The following is a 13,693-nucleotide window of genomic DNA, read 5'->3' as shown; positions in this document are numbered from 1 at the left end:
AGTCTCTGAGATTTTTAAGATTCTTGTTTTCAAGGGCCATGCCATTGGATTGGTTTTAGAGCAGGCGTTGTTGGCTCACTGATAATCTTTTCTCACTCTGTCTTGCATTTGCAATGTTATATCTTAAATATTAACCAATATAAATTATTTAGGCCTTTTGCAGGTTGACATTATTTACACTGATCACATTGGAGTGAACACTGTCTGTATTGCAAGATGGAAAATAACCTATTCAGTTTGACTGTCTCGAGTTTTGGCGGTTGGTTGTGTTTGTTTTCTTTTTTAACCCTTTAATGCCACTAGTGTCATACATGTCCTGGTTATAACTGTTGGTCATACATGTCCTGGTTATAACTGTTGGCTGTTTACAATGGAACTCTGACCTCTTGATATATGAGTCACTTGGTACTTAATCAAGTGAACTGCCAGATTTGTTTGCAAAAACTTTTGGAACTTTTCAGTCATTGTCGCTCTCTTTCTAAGTGTCAGCACCTTTGTATACCTTATGCTCCAGCAGAATTACTCTCCCTGCATACCTCCATATATTCCTGCCTGGTTTTTTATCTCTGCAGCTGTCCTTGGAATGCTTCCCACACACATCTCTGCCTTTCAAGGCCTAGCCTCATCCATGTATCCTCTAATTGTTTTATCGACGTGTGCTCTCTATCTCCTTGATTCCTTATTAATTTTGACAATTCCACAGGTTTTCAAACTTTTTGTAGCAGCAGAACATTTTTCCCCCAGAACAATATCAGGGAAGGCTGCTGTGTGAAACATATAAGAAGAATTCTTGGGAACATAGTTTAAACACCACTGTCCATAGTACTTACTGTCAGAACCATTCACTTTCACTTTTGGTTATTATGAATAACGCTGCTGTGAACACTCATGTACAAGTTTTTATGTGGGTGTATATTTTCATTTTCCTTGGGTATGTACCTGCAAGAGTGGAATTGTTGGTAACTGTTCAACTTTTTGAGGAGCTGCCAGGCTGCTTTCCAAAGTGGCTAGACTATTTTACGTTTTCACCAATGAGGTTTGAGGATTCCAATTTCTGCACATCTTTACCAACACTTGTTATTATATGACTTTTTGATTCTAGCCATCCTAGAGAGTGTGAAGTGATATCTCATTGTGGTTTAGATGTGCATTTCTTTGATGGTTAATGATGTTGAGCATCATTTCATGTGCTTATATTGGCTCTTTGTTCTTCTTTGGAGTAATGTCTATTCAGATCCTTTGCCCATTTTTTAATTGGGTTGTCTTTTTGTCATTGAATTTGTAAGAGTTCTTTTTATGTTTTAGATACAACTGCCTTATCAGATAATATGATTTGCAGATATTTTCTCTTGTGGATTGTCTTTTCACTTTCTTTTCTTTCGGTATTTATTTATTTATGGCTGCGTTGGGTCTTCGTTGCTGCGCGTGGGCTTTCTCTAGTTGTGGCAAGTGGGGGCTACTCTTCGTTGTGGTGAGCGGGCTTCTCATTGCAGTGGCTTCTCTCTGTTGCGGAGCACAGACTCTAGGTGTGTGTGCTTCAGTAGTTGTGGCACATGGGCTCAGTAGTTGGGGCTCGTTGGTTCTTGAGCGCAGGCTTAGTAGTTGTGGCGCACGGGCTTAGTTGCTCCGCGGCATGTGGGATCTTCCTGGACCAGGGCTCGAACCTGTGTCCCCTGCATTGGTAGGCGGATTCTTAACCACTGCGCCACCAGGGAAGTCCTGTCTTTTCACTTTCTTGGTGGTATCCTTTGGCACACAAAAGGCTAATTATTTTTTAAAGAATTATATTTTAAAAACTCCATCTTAGGGACTTCCCTGGTGGTCCAGTGGTTAAGACTCTGTGCTCCCAATGCAGGGGCCCGGGTTCGATCCCTGGTCAGGGAACTAGATCCTGCATGCTGCAACTAAGACCTGGTGCAGCCAAATAAATATTAAAAAAAAAAAAAAACTCCATCTGAGAACTGCCTGAAGTCATCTTGGGTATCAGCAGTGGTATATGCCCCACTTTGACAAACGCTGGCTAGCCTCATGTTTTCCAAGGAAGAATACAACACCGGAGCATCTGTGTCCCTTCCCATGTTATGTTTCTCCCTTAGGACAGGTGCTGCCTCTGTCTGGAGTCTGCCTTTTGGTGTGGTAGAGTGCCTTTATGAAAGCAGGCCAGTGTGTGGGTTGGACTAGAAGAATCAAAACTCAGGAGTTGTGGGTTTTTTAAATGCCGTACTTTTTTTTTCCTTGCAGAATGACAGTTTTTGATGTTTAGCAGTTGATCTTTTTTTTTTACTCACATGTTGGTAAAGTATTTGATTTAATGTCTGCAAGTAAAGGGACCTTGCTAATTATCCCCTCAGAATATTTGGATATTTATGGGAGTGGAATGTTGTTAATCATAGTCTATTAGAAGATGTTCTGGTTTTTATATTGTACTCTTTTTTAATGATTTTTTTAAAAATACATTTATTTATTTATTTATGGCTGAATTGGTTCTTCGTTGCCGTGCACAGGCTTTCTCTAGTTGTGGTGAATGGTGGCTACTCTTTGCTGCAGTGCGTGGGCTTTCATTACAGTGACTTCTCTTGCTGTGGAGCACAGGCTTTAGGCACACGGGCTACAGTAGTTGTGGCACACAGGCTTAGTAGTTGTGGCACACAGGCTTAGTTGCTCCGCGGCATGTGGGATCTTCCCAGACCATGGCTCGAACCCATGTCCCCTGCATTGGCAGGCGGATTCTTAACCACTGCGCCACCAGGGAAGTCCCTTAATGATTCTTAATTAGCTGTTTTTTTCTTTAAGCACTTTGAAATGGTTTTTCCTATTTTCCATTGTTTTTTAGGTCTGCTGTCAGATTGTATATGATCTGTAAGAATATTTAAATTAAAAATAAAACTCCATTGTTAGAGACCAAGTGTCTATATTTTTAAGAGCATCTGGGTTCTCTGCTCATTTTGCTTATAATTTGACTTAATGCACATCTCTGTCCCTTTTTTTTTTTTTTTTTTTTTTTTTTTGCGGTACGCGGGCCTCTCACTGTTGTGGCCTCTCCCATTGCAGAGCGCAGGCTCAGTGGCCATGGCTTATGGGCCCAGCTGCTCCATGGCATATGGGATCCTCCCAGACCAGGGCACGAACCCGTGTCCCCTGCATCGGCAGGCGGACTCTCAACCACTGTGTCACCAGGGAAGTCCACATCTCTGTCCCTTTTGACAAAGGTTGTAGAACTCATACTTGCCATCTCTTTGTGCGTCGTTGTGGATTTCCTAAAGCTTAGGTGATTTTCGTTCAGGATGGCATCCAGTTTATTTTATGAAACACTGTCATACAAGTACCACATATGTTCAGATAATTGCAGTGCTTCACAGCAAATTTGGAATTGGTACTCTTTTTTTTAAATTTAATTTTATTAATTTACTTTTTTGGCTGTATTGGGTCTGCGTTGCGGTGTGCAGGCTTCTCATCGCAGTGGCTTCTCTTGTTGCGGAGCATGGGTCTAGGCGCATGGGCTTCAGTAGTTGTGGCTTGTGGGCTCAGTAGCTGTGGCTCGTGGGCTCTAGAGCTCAGGCTTAGTAGTTGTGGCTCACAGGCTTAGTTGCTCCACGGCATGTGGGATCTTCCCGGCCCAGGGCTCGAACCCGTGTCGCCTGCATTGGCAGGCGGATTCTTAACCATTGCACCACCAGGGAAGCCCTGGAATTCGTACTCCTTATATCAGCGTTTGTCAGTAATAATCAAGAGGAAATTTTGACTTTTCACTGTCACATTATCATTGGAAGGATAAAAAATCCTTTGAGGGTTCTAATGTAGGTTTCACGGGTGGAACTGGAATCACCATGAACAGTGATGGGCTGTTGCTAAAGTAAAGGCCCTCCCCTGATCTCCTTGTCTCTTACGTGTAATCATCTAGATAAGAAGGCTATTGTTTCTTGTTGTCTAATGCCAACATTAGAGCTTTAGGGATTGATGTGTTTGCTGTGACTGCTTATAGACCATTTCAACACCAGTTTCTTGGTCCTGACTGGGTGACCTATTAACTCCTTGCCTTTTGCCATAGGATTTTGGCATTGGAGAAGCTGGGTGCTGTCTTCAATCAAGTAGCCTTTCCACTGCAGTACACACCCAGGAAATTTGTCATCCACCCTGAAAGTAACAACCTTATCATCATTGAGACTGACCATAATGCCTACACTGAGGCCACAAAAGCTCAGAGGAAGCAGCAGATGGCAGAGGTAATGCATTTAACCTTCAGGGTTCAATAAAAAGGCATTCCTATGAAATTGTGTTGAAAAGTTTAAACCTCTGTGTAATTGATGGCTGTAGTCTTTGTTATATTTGAAGATCCAGCCTCTTTTCAGGTCCTTCAAGCAGAGCCCTTTGCCACAGTCCTTGGTTTTAGAGGCTTTCTTGTGACAGGACTAAAACGCTGAGCTGGGTTTATTCAGTATTCAGCTACTTCTCTGGAACGGTTCTCCAGTCCTGGAACTTCCAAAACAATCTGTTTCCTGAAATTGGGCCCAGAGGAGACTGCTTTTGTATTTCCCACAACACCAGCTCCTTCCAGAAATCATTTCCCAGCAAAAAACAAATGGTCCCAACTATATAAAACTGTATCTGGCCTAGAAAAGAGGAAACAAGTAGCCTTAGCAAGAGAAATCAGATGGGTTAGATAGAAAAAAGGTGTTTTCATCTTCATGTTTCTCAGACCGCCAGTCAAGTATTCGCCACAGCTGATGTTAGTTCTTTAGTTTCCCCTTAGTGATCTTTCCTCTTCCCCTTGTCTGTATACCTCTCCCTTTGATCCTGATTTTGGTGGACAGATTTGGCTACTTTGTGTATTATGAACACTCCCTGGAGGTGTTCTTGCTACTTGTCCACTTCTCATCCAGCACCCGCCTCTGAACACACCAACTCTTCCTTGGTTCTTTGGATTTAGGAAATGGTAGAAGCAGCAGGGGAGGATGAGCGAGAGCTGGCTGCGGAGATGGCAGCAGCATTCCTCAATGAAAACCTCCCTGAGTCCATTTTTGGAGCTCCTAAGGCTGGCAATGGACAGTGGGCCTCTGTGATCCGAGTGATGAATCCTATTCAGGGGAACACACTGGACCTTGTCCAGCTGGAACAGAATGAAGCTGCTTTTAGGTAAGGAGCCCAGGACATACAGAGTTTTGAAGACTGGAATGGGAATTCTCTGGGCTGTGACTAATACCTGACTCCTGATTCTTTCTCTGTAAATGCAGTGTGGCTGTGTGCAGGTTCTCCAACACTGGCGATGATTGGTATGTGCTGGTGGGTGTGGCCAAAGACCTGATACTGAATCCCCGATCTGTAGCCGGGGGCTTTGTCTATACCTACAAGCTCGTGAACAATGGGGAAAAACTGGAGTTTTTACACAAGGTAGGAACCAGCCAGTGGTTTTCCTGGTTCTTAGGTCCTACTAAACTTCCCCACTTTTGTGTAAGTTGTGGATCAGGTCTTTCTGATCCATCTCTTGGTGGCACGTGAAAAATGCTCCAGTGAAGCTCCACTGCTTGCTGGTCCCACAGGAGGCCTGTGTGCTAACCACCCTCCATGGGGAATAGATGCATACTGAAGTAGCCCCTTGTTTTCTAGTCTTACTAAGTAGGCAGCAATTTGTAACCAAAATTCAGCAGTTCTAATGAATTAATATTCTCGGGGCAGGGGTGACAATGTGGATTTCTGTTTAATGGTTACACAGTTTCCCTTGGAAAGATAATAAAGTTCTGGGGATGGATAGTGGTGATGATTGTGCAACACTGTGAATATGCTTAATGTTACTGAACTATATACTTGAAAATGGTTTAAATATTAAGTCGTGTATATTTTACCATAATTTTTAAAATAGAAGAAATTCCTATTCTCTCTTCCACACTGACAGCACATGAATGTGATTTCTCCAGGCGTCCCACAAGGGGAGTGTTCTCTAGGAAGTAGTTACTTCGCAGAGGCTTCTTTGTGCTAAACTCATTGTGTCTCCCTTACAACTAAGATGTCCCTTAAACTAGCACTTCTTTCCCCTCCCTCCATGTCCCACAGTCACTTTTCTGATATTGAGGCTTCACGTTTAGTTAATGGTGCCAGTTGAATTCACATGGGTTCTGAAGTGTTCATCAGGTACCAGGACTTCTTTTCACTTGTGGCATTGATCCACTTGGGGAAGTGGAGTGTTTACCCAAACACCCTGTTTTATAGAGACTGTTGTATGTGTGGTTTATTTTCTCTGCGCAAAAAGTGATCACTTGCTGTCTGTCTTCCTGACAGATGCCTGTAGAAGGCATTTTGGGTTGAGGGGGTATGGCTGTATATTTTAATAGCTGCATCACCTGTTTTTCCTCTCACAGACTCCAGTGGAAGAGGTCCCTGCTGCCATTGCCCCATTCCAGGGGAGGGTGTTGATTGGTGTGGGGAAGCTTCTGCGAGTCTATGACCTGGGAAAGAAGAAGTTACTCCGAAAGTGTGAGAACAAGGTAAACATGGAGACCCTGGTGGGGTGGTGGACAGCAACTGTTAGAATGATATGTCTTTATCAGGACCTTCTTTGTCTTCCAATGCCAGGTTAAGAATTAGGCCCTTGAGACTTGAGAAGGGGAGGAATAGGTGGGTTTCTTGACTTCTTTACACTAAAAGCCAGATTTCTCTCCTTGCTTCTGTAAGGAATTTAACTGTGACAGGCATATATTTCCACTATATTAAAACCAGTTAGCTCTTTTTCCCACCTTCTAGGAATTTATTGCTGACTCCTTGCTGACTCCTCTTCTTTGGTGTGTGCCATTCTTCAGACCATATATATGCTGCAGTCATGGTAACCTGGACTTTCTGTTGATACTGCACCCCAAGGTTACACCCATTGCTGTCCTTGTTTTTCCCAGCATATCGCCAATTACATCTCTGGGATCCAGACAATTGGACATAGGGTAATTGTATCTGATGTCCAGGAAAGTTTCATCTGGGTTCGCTACAAGCGTAATGAGAACCAGCTTATCATCTTTGCTGATGATACCTACCCCCGATGGGTCACAACAGCTAGCCTCCTGGACTACGATACTGTGGCTGGGGCAGACAAGTTTGGCAACATTTGTGTCGTAAGTTGATGTTTACTTGGGTTACAGTGATGTATAGGAAAGCTGACCCAGTTTGTTTGTGGTAAAGCCAATTACCCAAGACTGTGATCTCTGATATGGAAAGTAAAAATGGGTATAAAATTCTTTAAGTTTCCCCTACCCACACCCCATTCACCTCCCTCATCCCCATGCAACATGATTTAATAATGATAGATTTAGTTTGAGCTAAGGACTAATATTTATTTTTACTTTTTGCCAAAATTTTGGCTTATCTTTTAAAGCCCAGTCTGGCTTTTCTTGTTTATGTTCTGTGGTCTCCATTTTTGCTCTTTAGTTTTTTGGGGTTTTTTGCTTTTGAGTTCGTCACTCCTCGGACATCAGAAGAGGTGCAGGAGACTTGGGCTCAGGCCTCTGCCAAACTCGGGGCCCCAAGGTTTGCGTGCAAGGACCTGGGGCAAACGTTGCTTGGTGACCGAGGTGAGTAGGTTCAGGACCCAGCCCTGTGATTTGTGTCACTTCATTGTAGGTGAGGCTCCCACCTAACACCAATGATGAAGTGGATGAGGATCCCACTGGAAACAAAGCCCTGTGGGACCGGGGTTTGCTCAACGGGGCCTCTCAGAAGGTAAGATTGCAGAAGGGACCACAAAGGAGGGGCACAAGCCTGCGTAGCACATTCTTCATGACCCTCACCGAGGAAACATTTCTTTAGTGAATTATCCACAGTGCGTGTGACTATGTTGAGTGTTCTCCCATGCATGGTGGGTTTGACACAAGGTAACCAAGTTACTATCCCATTTTTATGACAATAGAAGAGAAATTTTTCTGAGACATTTTAGCAGTATAAATCTCTGCATAGTGGGTTCCTTAGAAAGGATGGTTGCACAGGTTCATTCCAGATACTAACCAGCTCTTCTCTGAAGTATGCCCTGGGCTTTACTCTTCTCCTGTAGACATATACTTCTGTATCTCTGGACTTTTAAAAATAGATCCATTTTAGAGGGCAAGCCTAGAGATTGCTGTTTTTTATACTTTTCTTTTCTTCTTTTTGCAGACTTGATAATTTAACAAAAAGGTTTTGTAGTTATAAATAAAAAATGATCTAACTTCAGCATGTTTGTGAGGGCATTAAGCTCTAAGTAAATGCTAAGGACATTTCAAAGTATTTTTAAATTTTAGTAATTTTTGAATTTCCGAAAGTGGTGAAATCTGGCCTTTGGAGGCACTGTTTGCTTTTGGGAATCTAGAACATGCTCCTGAGGGCACATATAGTCACTATTCTGGTTTCAACTTGCAGGCAGAAGTGATCATGAACTATCACGTGGGCGAGACAGTACTTTCGTTACAGAAGACCACGCTGATCCCTGGAGGCTCAGAATCGCTTGTCTATACCACCTTGTCAGGAGGAATTGGCATCCTTGTCCCGTTCACATCCCATGAGGTGACATCTTCCACACTGGTCTGGCTTTTGCCTTCCCAAGGTTGTTTCTTGGTGCTAAATCTGCCTAAGAGGGCAATCCATTTTGTCTCCATCTGTAACTAGGAGTGTTGTGCAATTTTTATAAGGTGACAGGAGTGCCTGGGGAGATAGGAATCTTGATTTTTTTTCCCCCCTGTGGAAAGCCATCTGGTTTTATACTGTACCAGGGTTTGGTTAGTCAGAGGCTGAAGCCCCAGAACAAAACCCCACAGACCAGGAATGATGGGCTGGTGTGGACTGGGCACTTAATGCCTCCTAGAGTCAGCTCTTGGTTTGGCTAGATTTGGTTTATGTAATTGCTGCCAAGGAAGCTGTGGTTAGGAATCTGACTTTACAAATCACTCTTTGCATATGGTGTTTTCTCTCATGTTTTGCAAATACAAAGGGGTTTTCTTTCACTTTTTAGCTATCTTGTTGTAGCAGGAGAACCTGTGGTCATGAGGAACAATTAGATACTTAACATCTCCTTGGTGGTAAAAATCAATAGCTTCTCTGTTCATTGTGCTTTGGAAACTGTAGACTAGTAGTTGAAATCACTTTTTTCTTTTAGTGACAGATTCTTTGTTTCTTTGCCAGGACCATGACTTCTTCCAGCATGTGGAAATGCACCTCCGGTCCGAGCATCCCCCTCTCTGTGGGCGAGACCACCTCAGTTTTCGTTCCTATTACTTCCCTGTTAAGGTAGGTCTTTCTTGGAAACTCGAGTTGAAAAAGGGGATCCTCAGCATATTTAACCAGTCTTTTTCTCTGGGCCTCCCTCCCTTAAAAATCGGAACAGTTCTGAATGAAGGAGCATTGAGGATGTGGATTGATGGAGGCAGTAATGTGGGAGAGGAGTAGTTAGTGATATTCAGAGACCTCTTCCCTCAGGGCAGACCATAGCCAGAGAAAAGTTTTCACCCAGTTTTGCTAATCTGAACTCTGGCTACTAAGGATCAACTTAGAATAGTATTCCTGGCTCTGTAAATGTAGTTCAGGTTTCTGAGGGAGAATAAAATGCTTTCCTTGAAGTTGCTGCTTTAGCATGTGCCATTTTCTTTGGGCATCTAACCTTTTTCTTCCTCTCATTTTTTCATGCCTTAGAATGTGATTGATGGAGATCTCTGTGAGCAATTCAACTCCATGGAGCCCAACAAACAAAAGAATGTCTCTGAGGAACTGGACCGAACCCCACCTGAGGTGTCCAAGAAGCTTGAGGACATCCGGACTCGCTACGCCTTCTGAGCCCTTCCTTTTCCTATGGGGCTTTTCAGAGACCTTATTTCCCTCACCACCTGGTTCTGAATTCATGTGACAGAAGAAGGGTGGCTGTATAATTAAGACTTTGTAATATTAAAGCTAGTAGCTCTTCCCCATCCACTCTTCCCCTGGAGTGACTGGTTTCCCCTAAAATTGGCACTGAGATTTGCTACACTCCTCCTTGCCTGGTACATAATACATTGCCCCCAGGTTCCGGTGTGGAATACAGTGTCCCTTTTCCCAGAGCTTTCTCGCATTGATATTTTTGGCTCTGCTCTCTACTTTTGTATACACCCTTAATTTTTAACTGGTTATTCTGTAAATATAGTTTTGTATGATGTTATCTTTGTGGGAGGTGGGAGACAAGCTGAGATGGGGACCAGGTTGGCTATAGTACAACTCCGGAGTTCTGCCACCCTGGAACCTAACCAGAAATACAAACCTAGCTTTTAAGGTGGCTGGTGTCCATGTGTCTTTGCTGAGAATCTAGGTGGGAGATTGGAGCCCAAGTTGGAGCAGGAAGAGCTGAGTGTCCTCCTTCCAGTTACCAACTTGGACTTCTGGCACCCTGTGGCCTCATGCTCCCAACTCTGTGATGGTTTTTGGCTTTCTCTAGTCTTTTCTACTATGCAGATGAAACTTGGGCTTGATAATAATTATATAGTCATCCATATCTCTTCCCATTGGATAGTGAGGAAGGGTGGCTGGTTTCTTCTTCCCTGTTTTAGCTCCCTTCTACTTTGAAGCCTTAGAGTGAAGGATTTGGCATGAATTCCAGCTGCCTAGTCTCTTAATAGATGCTCCTTTTACTTCCACAGCTCCTGAAATGATCATTTGCCATCTGTCTACTAGGAAGGATCAGTAAGTACAGAAGAACCTGCCCTTGGGAATAAAGTCAGTACATGTGGTCCCTTTTTAAAGGCACATGGGTAATGGGGTCGGGGGCGGGGAGGCCTGTCTTCAACAGACATCTTAGGTGGGCTCTGGAGGGCCTTTGGAGTATGTGGAGGCAGCAGCTGGAAGTGACCCAGTGTCAAATGTTCCAATTCACACTTGAGAATTCAGCCTTCCCACGTCAAACTGTATGGGAAGCCTTAATGTTCCAGGTAATCCGTCAGCTTCATTGAACATGGAGAGGCCTGAGTCATTTGTTTTCTGAGTACTTCACAGAGTAAAACCCTTTTTTGTTTGTGTGCTCAGCACTTCCATTGAACAGATTCTCTGGCAGGCACTGGGTTAGAGTCAGGAATGGAGGTGGTTAGATATAATCTTTGACCTCTAACAGCCCACATTCCAAGTGCAGAGAGGGTTCCTGATGCTATCCCTGGAACTGTGTATCTCTTTAATCACAGCTTGGTTTTGGATCAGTCAGTAGAGACCTGAGTTTTGCCAGGAATTGAATCCCTAAATGACACTTCATTTTCTCAGTTCATGGGTATACATAGTAGACAGTACTTTTGAATTACATTTGCATAGTTTGATTCCAGGGCTCATTTTTGCTGTGCCCCCCGCCCACTTGTTCCATTTAGCCTGTCAGATTGATTGTATGATGTTGATGTGCGGTAGTATGAGAAACTCAGCATAGATATTTGAGCAGTGGCTCCTTGTTCCTAGGCTCTCTCCTGAAATACTTCTTCCTACAGTAGTAGGGGGGTTATGTAAGAACGGAAAACTTGATCTCTGTATAGAATCAGGAATTGCCACCCTTTTTTTGTTTTTATTATGTAGACAGCAGTTTATTGTCCAACCCAGGGGAGGAAGACACCACGTCACTCAGGGATACTGCATGCGATCCATGCTAGACAACATGGGGGTTGCATTCAGGAACCCAGTAAACAACTAGGGGCTTTGGGAGGCAGGCTTTGTAATATCAAGAGGGTGGAACTTCTCTTGTTCTTGTGGGAAGTTGTGATTGGCTTGTTTGAATAAACCCACAGACTGGCAAGGAGCTGAAACCTCCCCAGAGGTGGGCAGGACCTGTGCCTGGTCCTTTGGTACAGAGGATTGTTTAGCCAGGGAACCTCATTCATGAGAACAGAGTGGGGAGGGAAGGTTTGGCGATTAGGCCACTTGAAGCCCTTCTGATTTTATAGCATGAGATACTGGACCTTAATTTTAGATCTTACACCATAACTGGGAATGTGTGGTCATCTGATTATTGCTCCACTAGAGAGCTACTGGTAGGCCAGGCAAGGGTGAATTTCACATTGGATCATCATCTTGTGCTTCCAGTGTATTACAAGATTCTCTTCCATTCCTGGGGAAAATGATAACAAACTCAGTGGAATTGTCAGAGAAATATGGGTGTGTATTGGAAAATGTTATCTGATAGAGGACAGCAAATCATGAGCTTATATTCTGAGCATCGTGCTAAGCACAGTGAGAAATTCTCAAGGCTCGCTCAGCTGAACTTGACATTCTAGTAGGGGAGAGGAGGCTTATACATGTGAAATAATCAGCCAAATATGTTTATAGTAGAAAGAGAACTAGAATCAGGCAACGTGTCTGATCTGGTTGGGCCAAATAACAGCTGAGTGAATTTGGGCAAGCCATTAAAACTTCTGAGCCTTGGCTCCCCCAACTGTAGAAAGTGAAAGGAGAGGTGTAATATACGCTGCACAGAAGTCCCTAAGTATGTAGCCCAACCTGACTTAAAACAGCATCTTAGTTCCTCAGAATCCCAACATTCATCAACAAGTCAGTGACCCTGTATCTCTTGGGAGTACAAATTGTGTTTGTATGTTTGTTTTATTTTTTTCCCCAAATTTTCCTCATCATGAAAATCATCCCTTAGGCCACTCAATAAAAAATACAGATTCCTAGGAGTCTCCCCCTTAAATCTGGAATGGAATTTGTAAATAAGTCTAGACATGAACTCACAGGCCTGAGTTCAGTCAAGTCTCTGCCCCTGATTAGATCCACGATTTTGGTCAGGCCAGTTGGCTTCTCGTGCATAACATGGAGATAAACAGGATTGATGTCACAATAAAATGAGAGCATATACCTAAAACACCCAGCAGTCAGCCCAGCATGTTGTAGGTTCTTATTGATCCAAACCCCAGCCCTTAATATGTGGGGCTTGGATCAGCACAGTGAAGTCTTCCATTTTCCTTTAGGAGTCACCATGGATGCAGATCTCCTTCCCTTCCCACCCCTCACACATCACAGTGATGTTCTCTTTTCCCCTTACATTGCTTTACTTTTGATGTGTCTGTTGACTTTGTCATGTTCTCTGTTGTGGCCAAATGGGTGCTGGATGAGATACAAGTTTTGAAGGGTATACAGACAGCATTTCAGCTCCATAACTGAGGGGGCTTCTCTGGATTTGATTTCTCTGAATTCTCACAGCTGGAAAGGTTTTCTTTTCTCCAGTTTTATTGAGATGTAATTGACATACATCATTGTATCTATTTAAGGTATACGTCATAATGGTTTGACATATATAGTTTAATTAAATCCATCATCTCAAATACAATAAAAAGAAAAAGCAAAAAAAGAAAAACTTTTCTTGTGAAGAGAACTCTTAGGATATTCTCTTACCAACTTCCATATATATCATACAGCAGTGTTAACTCTAGTCATCATGTACAGTGCATTCCTAGTACTCATTTATCTTATGACTAGAAGTTTATATCTTGACCACTTTGCTCTGATGTCCTGTCCCCCCATTCTGCTCCCCACCCCTTCCCTCACAAATCTGATCTCTTTTTCTGTGAGTTTCCTTTTTTGGTTTTGTTTTTTTAGATTCTGTATATAAGTGACGTTATACAATAACTTGTCTTCTTCTGTCAGGCTTATTTCACTTAGCATAATGCTCTCAAGATTTATCCCGTCCTGCAAACACACACACACACACACACACACACACACACACACACACACATTTTCTTTATCCATTCAT

The 13,693-nt window shown here is 43.1% G+C and overlaps 1 protein-coding gene across 2 annotated transcripts in view; it reads left to right on the top strand.

The window, feature by feature from the left end:
• Positions 1 to 10,267, top strand: part of SF3B3 (splicing factor 3b subunit 3) — a 48,208-nt gene extending 37,941 nt beyond the window's left edge. For both annotated transcript variants that reach the window (XM_082677524.1, XM_082677525.1), the window contains exons 18-26: positions 4,049 to 4,223; positions 4,928 to 5,133; positions 5,232 to 5,388; positions 6,354 to 6,479; positions 6,882 to 7,094; positions 7,600 to 7,698; positions 8,371 to 8,514; positions 9,130 to 9,234; positions 9,637 to 10,267. In XM_082677524.1, the coding sequence (XP_082533650.1) occupies positions 4,049 to 4,223; positions 4,928 to 5,133; positions 5,232 to 5,388; positions 6,354 to 6,479; positions 6,882 to 7,094; positions 7,600 to 7,698; positions 8,371 to 8,514; positions 9,130 to 9,234; positions 9,637 to 9,777 (1,366 nt within the window). In that variant the 3' untranslated portion in view covers positions 9,778 to 10,267. The remainder of the gene's footprint in view (positions 1 to 4,048; positions 4,224 to 4,927; positions 5,134 to 5,231; positions 5,389 to 6,353; positions 6,480 to 6,881; positions 7,095 to 7,599; positions 7,699 to 8,370; positions 8,515 to 9,129; positions 9,235 to 9,636) is intronic.
• The last annotated feature ends 3,426 nt before the right edge of the window (positions 10,268 to 13,693 follow it).

Source organism: Grampus griseus (assembly GCF_964374135.1).
Source record: "Grampus griseus genome assembly, chromosome: 19".
Taxonomy (NCBI): Eukaryota; Metazoa; Chordata; class Mammalia; order Artiodactyla; family Delphinidae; genus Grampus; species Grampus griseus.
The sequence above is the reverse complement of the archived record's forward strand: the minus strand, read 5'-3'. Positions and strand labels throughout refer to the sequence as shown.